The sequence below is a fragment of the Engraulis encrasicolus genome, chromosome 18, assembly GCF_034702125.1.
Source record: "Engraulis encrasicolus isolate BLACKSEA-1 chromosome 18, IST_EnEncr_1.0, whole genome shotgun sequence".
NCBI classification, from domain to species: domain Eukaryota; kingdom Metazoa; phylum Chordata; class Actinopteri; order Clupeiformes; family Engraulidae; genus Engraulis; species Engraulis encrasicolus.
The window spans coordinates 44,732,146-44,753,767 of record NC_085874.1 but is presented as its reverse complement, the minus strand read 5'-3'; the positions used below and the strand labels follow the sequence as shown (position 1 = coordinate 44,753,767).

Here is a 21,622-nt window from a genome sequence, read left to right as displayed (position 1 = left end):
GTGACTGACATCCTCTCTGGCCAATGGCATTCCTGGCTCTGGAACCTCTCAGCCAATAGGGATCCTGTTGTGTGTGTTTTAAAGCCTGTGTGGTGGCCAGGTTTCGGAGAGTTTATTTTAGGCTTTCTGTGGTTAGCGACCTATTGTTCCCTCAGTGTTGCAGTGCTTTGCGGTTCTCTGTTGTTTACTTCTGTCCATCAACATACCTTTGTGGGAGTATATTTAGTCACAGCCTATTCTAAAGGTGCCTGCAATGAATCTTGCTTTTGTCGTCACATTCCTGAGTGTATTGGACTAAACTCATATGGCCGTTCCGCAGAAAATGGGAAAGTGTCCAAAATAGTGATGAAATTTTATCTGACTGTCTCACCTTCTGATATATGGACTGTTGGGTGTTATTGTGATTTTAACCACTGAAGTGTCTACTCTTAGATAATGTGAATTTATAACTGCACAAACCAATCATTTTTTTTTCATTTTCATATTTTATTTCATTTTCATATTTTTATTATCCCCTCCCTGACTATTCCTGTGTTATGTGTCTTGAAATGCCCTTGTGGGCATTTGTGTATTTATGTAAGCTACTGGACACCTGAATTTCCCCCTGGCGATCAATAAAGTTACTCTACTCTACTCTACTCATTTTGTTTTTCAGTCTCAAACGTTCTGACAATACTCTCAAATCGTCCTTATCAACATGCTTAAATCTGCTCTGTCTGTCTGTCTGTCTCTGTCTGTCTGTCTCTGTCTGTCTCTGTCTGTCTGTCTCTGTCTGTCTCTGTCTGTCTCTCTCTCTCTCTCTCTCTCTCTCTCTCTCTCTCTCTCTCTCTCTCTCTCTCTCTCCCTCCCACTCTCCCTCCCTCTCTCCGTCCTCCAGGTGTGACGGCGAGCCATCATGGCGGGGGACATGATGCTCCTGGTTCGGGGGCTGGCCAAGCTGAGCCAGGCGGTGGTGGAGACGCAGACCAACATGCTGCGCAGCGGCGGCGTACAGGCCTTCGCCCAGGGCATGCAGATGAGCGCCGAGCAGGGCATGGGAGCCGCCATGCAGACCATGCAGGTGAGGAAGACAGGAGGAGGAGGAGGATGGGGGAGGAGAGGAATAAGGTTAGGCATGGGAGCCGCCATGCAGACGATGCAGGTGAGGAAGAGAGGAGGAGGAGGAGGAGGAGGATGGAGAGTAGAGGAATAAGTGTAGGTATAGGGGCGCAGCGCATGCAGAGGATGCAGGAGAGGAAGAGAGGAGGAGGAGGAGGATGGGGGAGGAGAGGAATTAGGGAGCAGGGGGAAGGTATAATAATAGGGGGGTAATAATACCTGGTAAAATAACGGAGCCGCTTTGGATAAAAGCATCAGCTAAGTGTAATGCAATGCAATGTAGTGTAATGTAATGAATAGGGGCGCAGCGCAGGCCTAGGGCCTTTGAAAAGGTGGAGGCATCGAGAATGAAGTAGGGGAAGGGAGTATGGTGGTTTTGAAAAGGGGGGGGAGGCATCGGAAAGGAAGTATGGTGGTTTTGAAAAGGGGGAGGCATCGGAAAGGAAGTATGGTGGTTTTGAAAAGGGGGAGGCATCGGAAAGGAAGTATGGTGGTTTTGAAAAGGGGGAGGCATCGGAAAGGAAGTATGGAAGGAAGTAAGGAAGTATGGTGCTCTTGAAGGAGGAGTGGGGGGCTGCAGGTGACCACCAAGCAGGGGGCTGACCAAGGAGGTGCTGGAGAAATGAAGGACATATGCAGGGAGGTGGGGGCTGTGGTAGTGAAGGGCTAGGGCTGATGTTGAATAGAAGTCCCTGGTGTGTCAAATATGGCCCAGAGAAGCATGCTCGTTACGAGACAAGGTCGGCGAATTGAGCGACCAAAGCGAATTGGCCAGGGGCAGAGCCAGTTGGGCAGCCAGCAATTCAGCAGTGGTGGAATAAGGAATACGGTTATGGGGAGAGTGACCTGAAAGTGGAGGATATGTGGGATTTATGTGGAGTATGTTTTGGTGCTTTGCTGTGCGTGTCTGTCTGTCTGTGCACCAAAAACACCTATGAATTGATGTGTGTGTGGAAGTGTGACTGCATTTTGTTTTGAGTTCAGCGTGTTTTGATGACACAAGTATGCTTAGATTTTGCAAGTGCTGAGCTTCAGTGTCTGTCTGGTCTGGGCCTGCATCAACACCTGCCCACACACATACACATACACATACACACACACACACACACACACACACACACACACACACACACACACACACACACACACACACACACACACACACACACACACACACACACACTAGTGGCAGCCTTCAAGGAGAGAAACCTGTTTAACAGGAAGTGATTTTGCCAAGGGTGCACACACAGAAACACTGCTGACAAAAGATTGTATCTTTTAAATGGGGAGGATAATAAAACAGTATAATGACTCTTATCACAAACAGCCCGTCTAAACATTGCCTCACACACTACCTGTGACCTGTTTTAGCACAAAGACTATATTCAGTCACATCAATGAGTGCAACATGCATTTTTAATTGAACATCCCCCTGGAAAACCCTTTCAATTCAAAGTATCCCTTGGGAAAATAAAACCTTCGTTGTGTGCATGGCTTTTGTCTATTGAGTTTTTCACGTCTTGGGTGTCTTTTTTTTTGTCCAGCACTCATGCTGTTTGTGTAACTGTGCCAAGTGTGCACTCACTGCAGGCATGGATGGGGAACCAAGGCCTGTTAGCAAAGCCGAAGCGTGTGTCATCATCACTGACTAGTTCTGCAATTTTATTTGTGCAGCACATATTTTCTACAGCTCAATAAACACCATAATAGTCTTATATATTCCACTATATAATTAATGATTACAATAAGTAATCTATAATTAATATAATTAAAGGGACACTGTATGAGATTTTTAGTTGTTTATTTCCAGAATTCATGCTGCCCACTAACTAATGTTACCTTTTTCATGAATACTTACCACCACCATCAAATTCTAAGTATTCATTATGACTGGAAAAATTGCACTTTTCATACATGAAAAGGGGGATCTTCTCCAGGGTCCGCCATTTTGAACTTCCAGAAATAGCCATTTTTAGCTGCAAAAATGACTCTACTTGGACCACTACTAGAAAATATTTGTTTATAACTTAGTAAACTTTCATGTAAATATCAAATTTTGGCGATAGCCAACCCAGTTTCAATGAGCAGCATAGTTGCAGTACCTTTTTTGACCATTTACTGCACAGTGTCCCTTTAATGTGCATTTCTTTTGACAAGTTGTGATAGTTGTGACATGTGAGCAATACAGTTTATTATATGACCTATCTTTTAATTATAATTGTATTGTATTTTCAGGAATTTAGTGGGCAGCAGCAGAACATGTCAGAAGACTTCAGCGCCGAAATCGAGTCCGAGTTCAACTTCAGCGGTGCGGATGAACGCCATGAGGCCACGGGAGGGTCCGAGCACCGAGGAGGCGTGCAGGAGCAGGAGGCGGAGGGTGGGTTCGGCCACCAGGCGAGCAGCTCGATGGCTGCGGAGGCGGCTCGCACGTACGGCAGCCAAGGGGCGGCCAAGTCCGGCCTGTTTGAGGGCTACAAGGACCCCAGCCGGCAGTTCTCGGGGCACGTGCGCTCCTATCACCAGGACCACTCGTCGGTGGGAGGCCTGACGGCGGAGGACATTCAGAAGGCCCGCGAGGCCAAACGCAGGGAGCGCGGAGAGGGAGGCGATGGCAAAGCCCACAAGCAGATGGTACAACAACATCCATGCTTTTAAAAAAAAAATGGAGCATGTTAATTATGCATTGAAAGTCTTTGAGAATGTTATTTGTCTGATATTGTCAAACTTCCTCTTTTGGTGTTCTCACCTTGTATAGTTTTGCACTTTTTGCAACCTGGTTGGGCAGGGCGTTGCATCAAAGTGAGGTAAAACAAACATTGGGCTAAGCGCAATGAACTATGAGATGGCAAACCCCACTGGCAGATGGCACAACAGCATCAACATAGATTTTAGGGGCCTTGCTGTACATGGTCAACGTGAGGAGCATCAGTTAATGCACATTCACGTGTAACACAAGTATCTCCCCCAATAAATATCTATGAATGTAATTACATATGAAGTATCCAAAGTTCAGGGGATGGTTTTATTGCACATTGACACATATTGGCGGCTGAAGCGTAGGGAATCCCGGACTAGCAATAACCGTGTGGTTGCGTATGCGTCAGGATGTGTCGACTGTGTAATCCCCCTTAGAAGATGTATGCTCAGGTATTGAAACTCACTGAAATGTTTATTTTGTGTGATATTATCACCCAACTTTCAAGTCAGTGTGCTCACTTAGTGTAGTTTTCCATCTTTTGCTGCTTGGTTGGAGAAGGTGTTATATTAGTGTGAGGTGCACTTTAAAGTCACTTCAACTGACTCTTTCATGGAAACAGTCATATGTAAGCGTTTAGGGTGTCAGACTTGTAGCCAAAAGGTTGCCGGTTCGACTCCCAACCCGCCAGAATGGTGGGGGGGAGTAATTAAGCAGTGCTCTCCCCCATCCTCCTCCATGACTGAGCATGGTACCGTCCTGTGCACTGCTACCTTGGGGCGCCATTGGGGGCTGCGCCCTAGTACGGGTGAAGCATAAATGCAATTAAGTTGTGTGCAGTGTGCAGTGAACACATGTGTGGTGTGGACGGAGTGCTGTGTCACAATGATAATGAGAGTTGGAGTTTCCCAGGTGGGCCTAAAAAGGCTTAAAAAAAGATATGTCATTCTGGCTAGAAGTAGTGTCATGTGTACAGGTGCATCTCAGTGAATTACATCATAGGGGAGAAGCTTGTTTATTTATTTATTTGGAAGCAGTGTATGACAAAAGACCAACAACAAAAGGTCGGCGTCTGCGCCTGCACTTAACACTCGTGTATTGCTTGGTGCGTGCACTCCCAAAAAGTAGTAATCACTCTAGATAATGGAAAAAAGGAGGCGCACACAAGGCTTGTGTGAAAAAGTGTATTGAAGCCGAAATTAAACAACAGAAGTCTAAGGTTAACTGGTAACTTTCTCCAGTTAACCTTAGACTTCTGTTGTTTAATTTCGGCTTCAATACACTTTTTCACACAAGCCTTGTGTGCGCCTCCTTTTTTCCATTATTTTGGAAGCAGTATGAAATTAACAGAAATTGGCATAGACGTAACTATACAATACTTTTGATATTGTAACGCTTATGTTTCTGCAGTGGAAATTTTATTTGTCTGATGTCATCCAAGTTTGACATTGGTGTACACACGCTCAACTCGTGTAGTTTCACGTTCTGCAGATTGGTTAGTCAGGGAGATTGTTTTGTCTACCAAATAGTGTGAGGTGAAATAACTTAAAGGGACAGTTTGGTCAATTTCAACATGCAGTTGTATTGCTCACGCTACCCTTGACTTGTCAGTACCTGGTGATGCCACATTTTTCGGCTCAGCCCTTTCCGAGATATGAGCAATTCTAATGGGGGCAGCGTTTGTTTACATTTTTAAAAAATGAAACATAGGCCAACTCCAAATATTTTCCCAAAAGGTACTGCTGTTTGCTAGTTGTCTGCTGATGTTTTATAACCTTTTGGATGTTTTTGGGAATAAATAAAAATGTTTTTTTTTAATGTAAACACAGAGCTGCCCCCATTACAATGACCAGGATCTCGGAAACGGCTGAAGAAGAAAAAAACAAATCTCAGGCACTGACAAGTCCAGGGTAGTGTGAGCATTACAACTGCATGTTGAAATTGACCAAACTGTCCGTTTAAAGTGTGAGGTGAAAAACCATCTCTCTCTCTCTCTCTCTCTCTCTCTCTCTCTCTCTCTCTCTCTCTCTCTCTCTCTCTCTCTCGTTCTCTCATGGCTCTCTCACTCTTTCATGCCTCTCTCTCTCTCTTTCTCTTTTCAGCTCAGTGAGAGGGCAAGAGAGCGCAAAGTCCCCGTGACACGGTTAGGAAGACTGGCCAACTTTGGAGGTGAGTATACAGTACTCAAACAAGAATGCGCATTGACATGGTGCATTGCAACATGCAATCATTATTGCAATTCTTATTGCATTTTTAATATATGTTTTTTTTTTCGGTGGGGGGGGGGGGGGGGGGGGTGTTCAGTATATCTTACTGATCAAGTCCAAAAAACTGCACAAAAGGACAATAATTAGTTCATAAATTAGCGTAATTATTGCACATTCAGACAGTGTGTATCTTTCTGCCTCTGCCACTGTGTTTTGTTTGCAAAACAAATTAAGCCTCATGTCATGTAGAAGTGACCCCCCCTTTAATTTCTTGTGTTTACACTTTCGAGGATGTCATTGATTTCATACACTATCTCCCCGTGCTATCTTGTGTTTGGAAAGGAAGTCGCTGAGAGGTTTGTGCCTCAAAGGTCTCTCGTCAGCGCTGTTGACTATTGGCTCACTCTGTGTTTGTGCAGCGTCACATTGCCCTCTCATAGACCTTGTGTTTGCAAAGGGCAGGGGGCGTATATCCTGTTTTGACGGGATTCTGTGCAGGCAGTGTAAAGGGTTTTTTGTTTAGTTTTGCTTTTTGAGCCTTTCTCTCTCTGACCCTTCTTGCCCAACAGTGTGGATTTATTTATATATATATATATTTGGGGCTTTTCAGCCTTTATTGGTTTTGGTGAGACAGGATAGTGGAGAAGAGACAGGAAGTGAGCAGGGAGAGAGAGACGGGGAAGGTCCGGCAAAGGACCCGGACCGGGAAACGAACCAGGGTCGGCCGAGTGGTAAACGTGTGCCCTACCATATCAGCCACGGTATTGCCCCTAGAGTGTAGATTTAATGGAATTTTGAGTAATTGATGTATCCTTATGATGAAATCACAGGAGAAAAGACCCTTTTTTTCTCTCGTCTTTTCACTGTGGTCATTGTCTTGCAGTGTATATGAATTACAATTTATGGCTGTCATCATAGATACATATACAGTATAGTACACACACATACTTTGTAAGATATACACACACAAACAATTTAATATGAATAATATTTACTGTTACATTGGTAATGCAGCATTTTACAATACACTACTTTTACACTACTATGTACATTCGGCAGATGCTTTTGTCCAAAGCAACTTTCAAAGAAGACATTACAAGGCAAGTACAGAGTGTGGGGTGAACACAGAGTACAGGTACCACGCACTGATGAAGGCTTGATAGCCGAAACGCGTTTGCGTTATGGACATGGCGGTAATATAAATAAATAATCAGACGCGGTTTGTGAGTGCGGATTTTTCTTCCTTAAGTTGATACATTTTATCGCGCACCCAAAGACTTTCGTTTTTTTCCAAGAAGTTGAGCGCGTCCTTTGCCAAAACTTGAACACAGAGTATAGCAGTTTACAAGTAAGGGTGCACCCTCAATGTTTGAACCTTAACCCTTCACCCTTCACCCTTCACCCTGGACCCACACACTTACACCCACAATTGGTCATCAGCCCCACACACCACCACCACCACCCCTCTCGGCTTTGTGGGTTAATCTCTCCCTTGACTAGTGTGACCGCAGGCATTTGGACTGCAGAGCTTGTGTGGGGGAGCTTAGCCTTTCTGGGAGTCCAGCACCTCACCTGCCCCCATGTACACACACAGACACACACAGACACACACAGACACACACAGACACACACACACACACACACACACACACACACACACACACAGGCACATACACGCATTCACTCTTATTCACACTTGCGTACGCGTACAGTGCACACACACACACACACACACACACACACACACACACACACACACACACACACTCACTTGCACACAACACCCAAACATACACACACACACACTCAGGAACATCTACCCACAGATTGACACACGCATGCATACATACACACACACACACACACACACACACACACACACACACACACACACACACACACACACACACACACACACACACACACACACACACACACACACACACACACACCAACATCCTACCTCCACAGGGTGCTTGTCTGATAGATGGCTTTAGCCGTCACTGGCAGCCCTAAGCCTGTTAGCTTTCCTCTCCTGGTATCTGGCTGCGGATATCTCAGGGCCACATGGTGTATTAAGCCTTCAGCATGACAGAGCAGACTAGAGCGATTGCAGGGGGAATGTGACCATTTGATGGATGGATGGATGTGTGCATTATGGGTGTAAATCACTGCCTCCATGACGATACGATATCGATTTCTTAAAGCAGGGATTTGATTATTTTCGATACTTAAGAATCCTCCACGATACGATGCGATTCGATGCCATCCAATTTTTTTTCCCAATTACTTTTCCTCTTCTATTATGTTATGGAGCTGGGGCATTGGATAGGGGCCAGCGATTCGATTATTTTCGACACTTAAGAATGCCCCACGATACTATGCGATTCGATTAAATCGTTGACCGTAGGATCGATGCATCAATACATTTGGATTATTATTTACACACCTAGTGTGCATGGTGGATGGACAAATGGACGGCCGGACGAAATGATGGATAGATGTTATTCATCTGGGATTTTCAGTTGGGCATTTTAAGACATGACAAGAACAAGGGCTACAGGCTGCCAGTTTTTTTGGGGGGCTTTTTTTGCTTTATTTGTGACAGGAGAGTGACAGAGGGGACAGGAAACGAGTGGTGGGAGAGAAAGATGGGGAAGGACTGGCAAATGACCCGAGCCGGAATCGAACCTGGGTCGCCAGTGTAGTGAGCGAGTTCCCTACCGTTAGGCTATAGGCCACAACCTTTCAATCTTTCCTCTTTTGTATGTTTCCCGTGCAGATGTGCTGTATTTTCTGGAAACATGCATGTATGAGGAGCACCGGCTTATACGTATATACGTGCACTGACATTTTTTTTTTTAGAAACTTAAATGATTTTCAGTGCGCGTTATAGTCTGAAAAAGATGGTATTTTTTCAATTTCATTTAAAACTGCACAACCTATGAGTAAGTAAGCCTGGATCCTGTTTCTCGGAAGCAGCACTGCTAACCAGTTACCAACTTAGCACCGGTAGGTTGTCAATGGGAAATTGAATTGCAACCACGTAAGTTGTTAACTTAGTTAGCAACAATGCTTTCGAGAAGCAAGGCCCTGAAGTGGTGCGACAGTCCCCATAAGATCTTTCTCTTCACTCTCTGGCCAAGATTGAATTGAATTGCAACCACGTAAGTCGCTAACTCAGTTAGCAACAATGCTTTCGAGAAACAAGGCCCTGAAGTGGAACGAACAGTCCCCATAAGATCTTTCTCTTCACTCTCTGGCCAAGATTCCGGCAGCATGACGGTCCACACAGTGTTATGTAATCGCAATCCCCACGTGACCATGTGGGTTTCGTGGAAGGCATGGTTCAGCTCGCCATGACGACCGACCCAAATCCCATGGCAGACCCAAAGGAAGCGAGTCAGAGCTGGCAGGCAGACGGATCATATGCAAAAGGGGGGGAGATCACATTATTATGCAGCAGGCCTTAGCCAGAACGCCTGAACATGGGCTTTGTCTCTATCACAGAGGATGCTTTCTGTGCCCCCATTCTCAGCGGAGCTTAGTCAGAGTGTTGAGAGAACAAGTGAGACGGAGAGAGAGACAGACTCTAAAACAGAGAGAGAGAGAGAGAGAGAGAGAGAGAGGTGACGGAGAGAGGCTGATAGAGAGGGAGACGGAGAGAACGGCTGAAGCAGGGAGCGAGGGGGAGGGGGGGGTTCAGAAGATGCGTGGAGTGAGCGGCTGAGGTGGTTTTGGATGTGTGAGAGTGCGTCCATTTGGACTGGAAGGTGGCGAAAGGGACGCGTCATTGTCGCGGTGCCTCGGAGTGTGGGAATGTTCCGGTGAAAACGCTTACCGGCACTGTCTCTCTGCAGCTTCTCTTATTCCCAAACTTCATCCACACACCGTCTCCTCTGTCATCATTTCTACCTCTTGTGCAATGTTCCCTCTAAGCTGCGCGACTGCGCAATCGCGCACTGCTCTCACGTTCTCAGCGCAGAGCAAATCCATTCAGCGCAGGTAAAACAAGGCGGCAAATTTGTGTGGAGAGGCATTTGATTGTTGTCCGAAATTTCCACTCATTTATAGCTTTATAACATCCAATCGAAATAAAACATATTCTTTAGATATGAAACATCTATCTTACAGCAGTTTAAGCGATCACACTAGACGCGGACTTCTGCTTACAATCAGCATTGCGCCTCAGCTGCTTTTTCAATAGCGATCAGACAGAGCGCGGATACACCGCGCTTCGAATGCTGACCTTCAAACAGTGACCAGACAACGTTGTAACAGCTGTCACTCGCAGCCTAATCTACGGCGTTCGGTTGTGTTAAGTAGCCTACACAAAAAGCCTAAATCCATCTCTGTATAATGGATAGAAGACAAGTTCTAGCTCTCCTAGAGCTCGATCGTGAATCTGATATGAATGTATGTTGATAACGGTGTCGAGCATCTGGACCGATTTTAATGGATGCCTGTCATAGCATTGCGAGTGGCAACATCTCTCGCGCTATTGGCATCATTGGAAGTGCGTGCTGCTTTCTGCCAAAGAGTTGGTTTAAATTCGTCAAAATGGTGTTGATGAAAGCATTTGTCCACCCAGTGGAAATGTCTTGAAAACATATGAACTAATATGCCTATTATAAAACATTGAAATTCAAATTAAATGATTCATCCTTTTAAACATAAATTCAACATTCTGGGCTATTTGACTGCTTTCTTTCCAACATCTTACAAATGTAGGCCTAGCCTACAATATATTGATGTTGGTGGTTTGATGATTAAGTAATAATCAAGATTTGGAAACATTACTTAACTGATTTTGTAATATTCACTGTAGTGAATCATGACAATATAATCAACATATTATGAAGCATCAATGTTACCCCTAAAATGGAGGGGGGGGGGGGGGGTTCGACCCGCTCACCGAGGTTATTGGCTCTGCTCAGTGATATAGTACATTTGCTCAGGCACCGAAAAAAATAGAGGGAACATTGCTCTTGTGCCTTCCTCTCTCTCTCTCTCTCTCTCTCTCTCTCTCTCTCTCTCTCTCTCTCTCTCTCTCTCTCTCTCTCTCTCTCTCACACTCCCTCTCTCTCTCTCTCTCTCTCTCTCTCTCTCTCTCTCTCTCTCTCTCTCCCGCTCTCTTGCTCTCTGTCTCTCTTTCTCTCTCTTCTTCCCTCTCTGTGTGTCTCACTCTCTAGTTTGCCACTCTCCCTCTCATTCATTTGCTCTTCCATCTCTCATCTTTTTCTATCAGTTTTCCTCCCTCACTTTTTGCCCTTCTCCGTCTGTCTCTTGTTCTCTTGCCCTTCTTTTCTCACTCTTTCCGTTTCTCTCACTCTACCTGTCTCTCTTTCTGTCATTTGATCTCTCTCTCTCTCTCTGTCCTCCCTCTCTCTCTCTCTCTCTCTCTCTCTCTCTCTCTCTCTCTATCTCTCTCTCTGCCTCTCTCTGTCTCTCTCTCTCTCTCTCTGTACTGTAATGCTTGCTTGGCATGCATTACCCTATACAGGCAAGGGAATGGGATTACTTAGCTAAACTCCAGCCGCTGGTGGCATGTACACGTGCACGTACACGCTTTGGGACACCAGCGTGCGGCGCATATTTCTCACCGCGTTCAGTTCTTTCCCGGCCGCCATCAGATCCCTCCTATCTTTCAGTAACACAAGCCACCTCTCCCCCAGTCCCCCCCCATGAAAATTCGGCACCATCACTTCACCCCTACCCAGGGCTGCTGACCGTATTGGCTATGCTCAGGTACAAAGTCATCAGAAATGCCCCCCCACCCAATACCTCTCATCCTGGGACAATAGGAAAAGTTTGGGGGGCTACAGTGTTTTTGGTTGGTAGTCCGAAGGTGCTCTTTGGTCAAAAAATAGGATGCAAAAGAAACGAAGTATCCAAGGCACTCTTTCCAAAAAAGTTAAAATAGCTTTATTAAATGGCTAAATCATTGTAGAAAAGTTAAAAACGGCAACATGTTTCGGCCAAGGAGTGGCCTTCATCAGGGCAGAGTCAATACTGAAGCGTCACCTCTCTTCCTGGGCCACCAGAACAACTGACCTGTTTTGCCCACCCATCCCCCTTTCTCGACTTGCCTGCCTGATAGGGCACTACTGATAGGATAGCCTGGGAAATCCCATGCTGCTTTGCACAATCGTTCCTATCTAAAAGACGGCATGGACTCTACCCCTCAGCGAGGGTACCAGGTCTTCGGCCCTAATATGAGAGTGGGGAGGGGTGGAAAGGCAGTTTGTTTTGAGTAGATACAACTGACATGATTGGCTGTGGACTACATATATGCAAAATGACACATTTTTAATGCCCAATAAACGGCCATGGGCAATCGTAAACTACACATTTCCTACGAGAAATTGCATAGGTAGCCTCCTGGTGGTGGTCGAGTGCGGGGGGGGGGGGTATTTGCTTCCACTTATGGTGGACCACACAGGTGGAAAATGTCAAGTCAGCCTACCTCAACATCCATCACCTCACTCACACTAACCCCCTCTCCTCCCTCCTCCCCTCCTTCCCCTTCCTCCTCCACCTTGCCCTCTCCTTGACAAGCAAACTCTACCTCCCCCTACCTCAGCAACATTCAGCCCCTGTCATTCCCCCCTTCTCCTCTCCCCTGCTCACATTCCCCCTAGACCCCCCCCCAACTCTCCCTCGTTTTGACTACCAATCTCCACTTCTCCTTTGGAGCCTCTCACAGTAACCTGCACCTCACTTCAACACCCCCCAACCCCCCACCCCGCGCGAGCCCGCCCTCTCCACCTTGCCCTCTCCTTGACTACCAAACTCTACCTCCCCCTGGAAACTGCGTACCTGGAACCTGGAACCTGTGCCCCCCTACGGTGTGGAGAACTGCTCTCTCAGTTGATTTCCTCAGAGATAGAGTTCCTATCAGGATATAGAGTTCTGGTTCTAGAGTGCTGAGGGATGGAAGAAAGGGGTGTGTGTGTGGGGGGGGCTGTGTAATGGTGTGTGTGTGTGTGTGTGTGTGTGTGTGTGTGTGTGTGCGTGCGAGTGTACGAGTGTCAGGTGCCCCCCCCCCCCAACCACACACACACACACACACTGGATCGGTACCAGTCAACATTGAAATAGAGCCCACAGGTGTGAGTCCAGTGCTAACTGATAGCTCCGGTGTGGAGAGTGTGAGTTGTCATAAACACATTTGTAGCGCCCATGTCTCATTATTCCTCTTGGAGATGCATCAACATGTACAACTTGAAATGACCCCACCGTTTACATCAAGCGACTATCTCCGGCAGTGTTGCCAGATTTGGCGGTTGCCCACCCATTGGGCTGCTTGGGATGGCCCTCTGCAGGGTAAAAACAGGAGTTACCTCTGCAGTTTCATGCCCATAGAAATCAATGCAATTTGTTGAAATTGGGCATTATTTAGCGCCTCTTGGCGTTTTTTGAGCATCTTTTGGGCGGGATTTGATCAGACACATCTGGCAACACTGATCTTCGGCTATGACCATGGCTGTCTGTTCTGTTGGCACATTATTTCCAATCTTGTCGCCCATGTCTTTTAATATCTATAGGTGTCGTTTTGTATAGAGCTTCATCCCCCCCCATCTTTCTCTTTATCTCTCTCTATCTCTTTCCCACTCTCTCTCTCTCTCTCTCTCTCTCTCCCTCACTCACTCACTCACACACACACACACACACACACACACACACACACACACACACACACACACACACACACACACACACACACACACACACACGTACACTCACCATTCCCCAAGTGCCCTGTGTGGAATGGCAGCTGAGATCTTTTGTCACATACAGGCTCCGTTTAAAACCCCTAACACCTCCCTTGGCAGCCAGGGAACGACTGGAAAAGCTGGCCAAGGTCAGAGTCAGAGTCAGGGTTAAAAGTGGCTGCAAGGCCAGAGTCAGTGGCGGAACAACTGTTCACAGGGCCCCAGGGCAAGACACTTGTAGGGCCCTCCATACGGATTGCTAAGGTCTGAATAGGGCCCTCAAGACCAATACAGGAGGGCCCTGGGCCCAGGGGCAAATGCCCTGCTTCCCTCCCTATAGCTCTGTCCCTGGCCAGAGTAGATAGAAGGAGGTTCTGGAACTGAAATTAAACTACATGGCCTTGGCCTTGGCAATGTCTCAAATGGCTAAGGCAGGGCTATTCAAATGGCGGCCCTGGGACCATATGCGGCCCTTGGACGGCAAGGTTCTGCCGCCCCCCACAAGGTCAGAAAGAAATGAACAAATATGTGCGTTATCAGTGTCAGGAATCAGGAATATCTCTCCTGTGCACTTGAGAGTGATATCTTATCTGAAATAGTCTAATAATAGACCTTCACAAGGCTACGAAGAAATAGAGAAGCAAATATCTGTTCTGTCTGGAAAGTTATCCGCTTGTTTCGCATCCTCACCATGGACACTGTGCTGCATGCGGTTACATACATACTGTATACGTATTGCATGTTCGACCCCTTTACTGGGAGGAATTTGAAAAACTGGCCCCCAAAGACATTTAATTGAAGGCAACATGCTGTTAGGCCGGGGACCTGGGTTCGATTCTGGCCCGTTGTCATTTCCTGAACTTTCCCCCCTCTCTATCACACTCATTTCCTGTTGCACTCTTAGTCTGCTGTGTCCAAATAATAGCTTGAAAGCTGGACAGAACATTTTAACCCATTGTGTCCTGGAGCGACATATACGCTGCATTCAGGTTTTTGAGATTTGAGCTGTTTTATTACAAATGTGGGTACCGTATTTTCGGGACCAAAAGGCGCACTGGGTCAAAAGACGCACCATCAGTGACCGTGAATTTTTTCACACACAAGACGCACGGGGTTATAAGGCGCACTTTTTAAAGCATGTTTTTCCAATGAAAATAAACGTTTCAAGCCATGTACTATGCATAGAGTAATAAATTCATATAAAATACCGAAAGGGCCTGGCTTCCTCCGCTGCTGCGTCTCTCCCCCTCCCTCCCACACAGCGTCACTCCCTCCCTCCATTATGCATTCATATTTATATTACCGGTAACCTATTATTAATAAGTGTCAAATATGTCAAACTTTATTCTTCTCATGTTTTTCATTTTACACTTCGGATAGTTCAAAAATGCAAATAATAATCACTCACGTTTTCAAGGATCCACTGCCATAAGGCAACAACTGTAAATCCATTAGATTCCATTTAATTTCATAAATCCATTTGACTCCCTCAAACAGCGGGGATGGAACAGCACGTGAAAGAACAGTCAAATGAAGAACAGTTCTCCTGCAAGTAATGAACGTAGGCTTAGAATTTTACGCACTTCGAGATAAAAAGTTCATTCCTCCTCCATAAATCCCTGAAACTCTTCATCCTCGGTGTCCGAGTTAAAAAGCTGGGCAAGTTCGGCAATGAGCATGGCCCGCTCGCCCTCATCGTCACCATCCGAGTCAGTGTCGTTGTCATTTTGCTGTGCATTGATGATTCCTGCCTTGGCGAAAGCTCGGACAACGCAGGTGACTGCCCAGACAGCACACTTATGTCTTGCCAACGTCACGACGTCTATAGAAGAGCGTTTGCTCATCGGCAAGATGTTGGGCAGACGTGCGGCAAAAGAGCGGCATCCGATGGAATGCCTACGTTTTACCGATGCATTGGCTATCCCGACGTCTGCCCAGCATCTGGCCGATGAGCAAACGCTCTTTCAAAGACATCTTGCCGATGCATTTATTTACATGCATCTCGCCGACGTTTAGCCGCCTTATATCCACCCATGAGCCAACATTTACCCGATTTAATTACGACCTACTCGACGTACCCCATCTGCGCGAGGAAAGCATCCTGACGTCTCGAGGAACAGCTGATTTTAGGTTGCAGTTATGAACCTAGCATGCTAGAAAATCAGCTCTTTCCATAAACAAAAAAGACGCCTGAATGTTCTCACCGCTGCAGTGGAATTCCGCCTTATTTGAGGTCTTCCTGATCAGTGCTTATCCCATATGCCTCACCAATGAAAACACAAGAAATCATAGACGTTTTCCCATTTATTTTTTCCACAATTAAGCAAAGTGTCCATCGTTGAATCATTCCTGCAGGAGAAAAAAAAATATCTGTGAACATGGGCTGGATGTGAAAGTCACCCTTTACATGAGAACATACCCTACAGTTTAGGCTATGACTTTGACATGTCAAAAGTTTACAACTATTTATTGAGAACAGTTTTTGTAAGCAGGATTTCACCTTCTACTGTATGTAGCCTAAGTCCTGCCTGTGGATGAAAAGTCTATCATCTATATTGACCCTTTTAATTTAAAAGTGTACTCGCTACTCTGTGGTATTTCCTATACAGTCATGGATAAGTGGGGCAGTCATTGGTAAGCGGTTAGGGTGTCCTGTAGCCCAGGGCTGAACAACCCAAAGGTTGCTGGTTCATCTCCCAGCCCGCCAGGTTGGTGGAGGGAGTAATTAACCAGTGCTGTCTCCTCCATCCTCCATGACTGAGGTACCCCAAGCATGGTACCTTCCCGCCACACTGCAACATACTGTTCCCTTGGGATGCCAATGTAGGCTGCACCCTTGCACAGGTGAGGCATAAAATGCAATTTCGTTGTGTGCAGTGTATACTTGTGTGCTGTGTCACAATGGCAAAGGTGGGCTTTCACTTATATACACCTAGAGATTTTTTCCCCTGAGTCCAATGTTTTTAAACAGTTGAAACATGAACATTTCCAGTCAATATTTACAATGGAATAGCAGACCTCTGTGTCATATTCCCAAGGAATGGTAGCATCGCCTGTGCTGTGCTGAGTCAAAGTAATTCATAAACCTACTGGTTGTGTTTTCCCTGCCCATTCACTACTTTGATGGCCTGCAATTTATTCAGATGTGTTCTACAACTTTTTGATGAAACTTACATTTTACATTTGATACCACAAACTAGGCTTACTTGTTGTGCTGTGTGGATTTTTGTTGAGCAGGGATCTCACTTACCAATCAGCATGTTTTCCTCTTGTTACCAGCATCAGCATGAACCTGGATGGACACCTGTGCACTTAACCATATGTGAACTCTGAGGGCAAGTGTAGAAGCCTGGCAAATAAAGACAGGAATAGTTGGTCTCAGTATCACTGCACAACTACATTCAGAATGTAATATGTTGGTTTAGTTGATTTCTGTCCATCACAATTTAATATTATGGTTTACATTTAGACATATAACTTTTAGGCATTAACAATGTCATATTTGGTAAGGACATGTACAAGGGATGTAGGCTGTACAGCAGGGGTGGGCAACTTTCATTGTAAGGTGGGCTAACATTTTTAATTACCACAATCGGTGGGCCACATCACCACGCATTTGAGAGAATTTACAAAAGGATACTTCACTTTTTCTTTATTTATACCTGAATGCTTACACTATTGATTTATAGGGGGTTAAAAACTGTCCTTTTTCTTTTTTTTTAAAAAGTGAGAAGTTGGGCTGCATTTGGCGCCCGAGCCTCCAGTTGCCCATCCCTGCTGTACAGTATCCTAACAGAAAGGCTCTCATAGTATTTCAAATAATGGTCTATATAAAAACTGGTTATAATAGGTACAGTGCAGCATAAACAGGGTTGAGGGGGTGGTTTCTTTTATTTTGTTATACCTACCGAGTAGTTTAGCCAATGTCTGTGTGACACGTTCATGCTGCCACCTCCACAGCATCCTCTTCACAACCGCAGGGGCATAACACCTGAAAACATAATAATGTAATCCTTTTTCAGTCAAAGATATAGACTAGAAAATGAGTGACAGCATCACAATCAGTTTGTATGCAAGTGTAGTGGACCCCCCATTTTTGTCTTTTTGTTATTCCTTTATTCTCATTCCCTGTCTTTTTGTTGTCCTGTCAGAAGTTGTCTTTTAGTTTAATTATGCTGTTGCACGTTTTCGCCAATAGATGGCATCATAGGACCAGCAATGAGTGCAGAAGCCTCCCTGGTGCAGTAGCCAGTCACATAAGAAGAACGAAACGTGGAAGTGACAGGCTTTGTTATGATACAGAAGGCAGCGGTGTCAGCTGTACAGTTATGCTGAGGCAAATGTAAATAAACAACGAACTCAGCGAAACTCTACACACTTGAGGACCTTATTCATTAAGTGTGCAACATAAGCATTCACGCAATAATGCCACCAGGTCACATTTAAGATTTAACTAAGAGTATTTTGTTATGGATCTTATGTAGGGATAGACTTACCATTTTTTCTTGTTATGGCTTATCTGGCATATTCCCAAGAGAAGGCTGATGTCCCTGTCTGTTGATCTGATTTTGACTTGTGGTGAATTGACTGAAAACGAGAGCAACAAATTATTGCAGTGAAAGCTATTAAGTTACTTAGTAAGGGCTATGAATGTGATGCAATATTATTGTATCTCACTTCACGTAGTGTGCGTTTCCTGTGCATTGCAAGTTCAACAAAGATAATCGTTGTGTTACATACCGTAGTCTATTTTGTAATGTCCTTTCAATCAGTCATCATGGGCAGGGCTAGACAAGAATCAACAGCCCCACTCCAGCAGGAAACTTGATTACGGGAGTAGTATGCCTACAATTATATTACAATAGAAAACGCTGTTAGACTACACACGACCTACATACAATGTGACATCTCAAAACTATAACTTGTAAAACCAAACAAAAACTCACCTGGTTGCTGGGTACGTTTGACACGTTAGCTAACTTGCTAACGGTAAGGGAAAGTGAGGTCGGATATCGATTAGAAACTCGACGAGGATGTCCTTCGAGACAGCATTACAGGTGGAGAGATTTATTTCAGCAACCTAATTAAATGTTTAATAAAGCCTGACTTGTAATGTTGAAACCTACATTTCAACAGAAATAATGGTAATAGAGTTCTTCAGCGGAAGCGGAAGCATGTAGTAGATTGTAGTCTTTCATGTTAGCATTTAAAGACGTCCTGGTTCCTATCGGCTTCCGGCCTCCATTGGGAATGAATAGGGGTACATTTCAAATAAGCTCCGAGTGCAAGCACGCGCTTAGCGAACCCCCGCAAACTGTCGAGGGTGTTAAAAATAGGCTGTAGGTATGACATGGTTGATCATTTTGTGTCAAACTTCGACATAAATACGATGTTGCGTCCATATGCTAAACCCGGAAGCTTTTGGCGACTACAGAAACGGCGCCAGTATCTAACGGCATGTACGTGCGGAAGGTTGTACCCATGGCAACCAAAGGAAAGTATGTAGTTCGGAAGTTTTAATGATCAGAAAGGGGTTAGCAATATTGAATTATAATCGTCATGATTTAACATGTGAATACACCAACATGATGATACGATCCGTTCCACTAATGAGAAAGGGATGCGGGGACACGCTAATGTTCGTTGTTGCCGTGCAACTTATATTTTTGCCAAACCTGAATCTCTATGGCGTTTTGCAATGTAAAAAATCGCCAGGGAACCGGTAGTCCAAACGCCGCATACAAGTTGACGTCAACGCTGAAGAGCTCTATGCCGTCTAACTAAAAACGATTGAGGTGGCTACTGCTGCGACGTCCAGTAAAGTAAACAGAAAATGTTCGTTCCCTTGACAACAGAAATAATTTCAAACAGGACTCGCGCTGCTCAGGTTGCAAGCAAGCAGGCGCTGGCTTTTGGTTTTGGGGTCTTCAAATGATCTGCAAAGCGTCGCGTTGCCGATGGTCGGGGTTAGGTTGGCAAACCATTGGCAAACTGTGTTTGGGACATTCGTCAGTTGATGGTCGGTGTTAAGTTGGCAAACCATTGGCAAACCATCGGAAGGGAACTGCAGGGAATTGATCGGCAAAGCGTCGCACTGCCGATGTCGGGGTTAAGTTGGCAAACCATCGGCAAACCATGGCATGAAACCGTCTTTTCTGCCGCTATTTTGCCGATCTAAAACCGACCTAATTGGCATGACGATTATAAGGCAAAAAAAGGCCTCGACGTTTTCCCGATGTCGCCGCCCAATAGCCAACGTCGGCAAGATGCTTCGTGCTGTCTGGGTGGTACCTTTGCCCAGGCATCCACGATCCACTCGCAGATGGTGGCGTAACTCGCCCGTCGCTGCCTCCCTGTCTTGGTGAAAGTGTGTTCGCCTTCGGTCATCCAGAGTTCCCACGCCGCTCGCAATTTGGCTTTGAACGACCTGTTCACACCAATGTCTAAAGGTTGGAGCTCTTTGGTCAACCCACCCGGAATCACGGCAAGCACCGAATTGGTTTGCTTCACTTGGGTTTTCACAGCATCAGTGAGATGAGCCCGCATGGAGTCGAAAATCAACATTGATGGAATTTGATGGAAAAAACCACCCGGTCTCTTGACATAGACTTCTCTGAGCCACTCACTCATTTTCTCCTCATCCATCCAGCCTTTGGGGTTAGCTTTGATGATGACACCGGGCGGAAACTTTTCTTTTGGCAAAGTCTTTCTTTTGAAAATCACCATGGGAGGTAGTTTCTGACCGTTAGCCTGAACACCCAGGACAACAGTGAATGATGCCTTCTCGTTCCCTGTCGTTCGTACCGACACTGTGCTGGTTCCCGTTCTCTCGACAGTCCGGTTCACGGGAATGTCAAAGGTGAGTGGGACCTCGTCCATGTTTATCACGTTCTCTGGCGGGATGCTCTTCTCAGCGATCGTGTCCTTGCAGTAGCTGCGGAAAATGGTTAGCTTCTCCTCATAATCTTTCGGCAGCTGCTGCGAGACCGTCGTTCGAGTACGGATGGAGAGATTGTGCCTTCTCATGAAGCGAAAGCACCAAGAAGGGCCCCCTCGAAAGTCGTTGATCTCCATGTCCTGCGCCATCGTTATTGCCTTGAGTCGGATTGTTATTGTAGAGACGCTTCTACACGCCGCTCTCTGCTCCATAACCCACTGCTCTAGCTTGTCCTCCAACTGTGGCCATCTTGCCTTGTTCCCTCTGAAACTTTTTTGAGTTTTTCTAACTTGACGCAGTTGTAACGGAGGCTAACTAGCACAGAGTTGGCGTGGAACGTTGGTAAACCTCCCTCCGATAGCCTCATACAGTCTCGTGCCGTTGGGCCGAGAGACTAGTCTCTTGGCCCAGCGGTATCGTACTGTGTCTCCCATTGCCGAACCGTTGTAGTTGACGAGGTCGCACGTTCGATCCCCGAGGGGGGTGAACAGGTGCAAGATGACCTCCGTCACAGTGGTGCCGCTGACCCGGGATGGGAGTGAGGTTTAAGGGGGAGAGTGTAACGGAGGCTAACTAGCACAGAGTTGGCGTGGAACGTTGGTAAACCTCCCTCCGATAGCCTCATACAGTCTCGTGCCGTTGGGCCGAGAGACTAGTCTCTTGGCCCAGCGGTATCGTACTGTGTCTCCCATTGCCGAACCGTTGTAGTTGACGAGGTCGCACGTTCGATCCCCGAGGGGGGTGAACAGGTGCAAGATGACCTCCGTCACACAGTTCATTCTCTTGTTTTCTCCATTTCCGGACCATTGATTAATTTATGTTGTACTCTCTCCCAGCAGCTCTATTGCCGTGCTCTAATGCGAAACCGATAACCATAAGCTTAAAGCGAGCTTCATAGGAGTGCCTCTTAGCAGGTGCCATTGTGTACAGTAACAGGTGGAATTGTGTACAGTAAGAGCTACTGTAC

At 45.9% G+C, this 21,622-nt stretch overlaps 1 protein-coding gene and 1 long non-coding RNA gene across 3 annotated transcripts in view; one reads left to right on the top strand and one right to left on the bottom strand.

Moving 5' to 3' along the window:
* coq8aa (coenzyme Q8A, genome duplicate a) overlaps positions 1-21,622 on the top strand; it is a 63,401-nt gene that overhangs the window by 9,415 nt on the left and 32,364 nt on the right. For both annotated transcript variants that reach the window (XM_063223682.1, XM_063223681.1), the window contains exons 2-4: positions 878-1,060; positions 3,334-3,732; positions 5,899-5,965. In XM_063223682.1, the coding sequence (XP_063079752.1) occupies positions 896-1,060; positions 3,334-3,732; positions 5,899-5,965 (631 nt within the window). In that variant the 5' untranslated portion in view covers positions 878-895. The remainder of the gene's footprint in view (positions 1-877; positions 1,061-3,333; positions 3,733-5,898; positions 5,966-21,622) is intronic.
* On the bottom strand, positions 16,010-18,852 carry LOC134468652 (uncharacterized). The gene is made up of 6 exons (XR_010038871.1): positions 18,665-18,852; positions 18,459-18,563; positions 18,215-18,305; positions 17,627-17,709; positions 16,969-17,067; positions 16,010-16,067 (listed from the first exon to the last, which is right to left on the bottom strand). It is a non-coding gene; the product is annotated as an uncharacterized LOC134468652 (long non-coding RNA).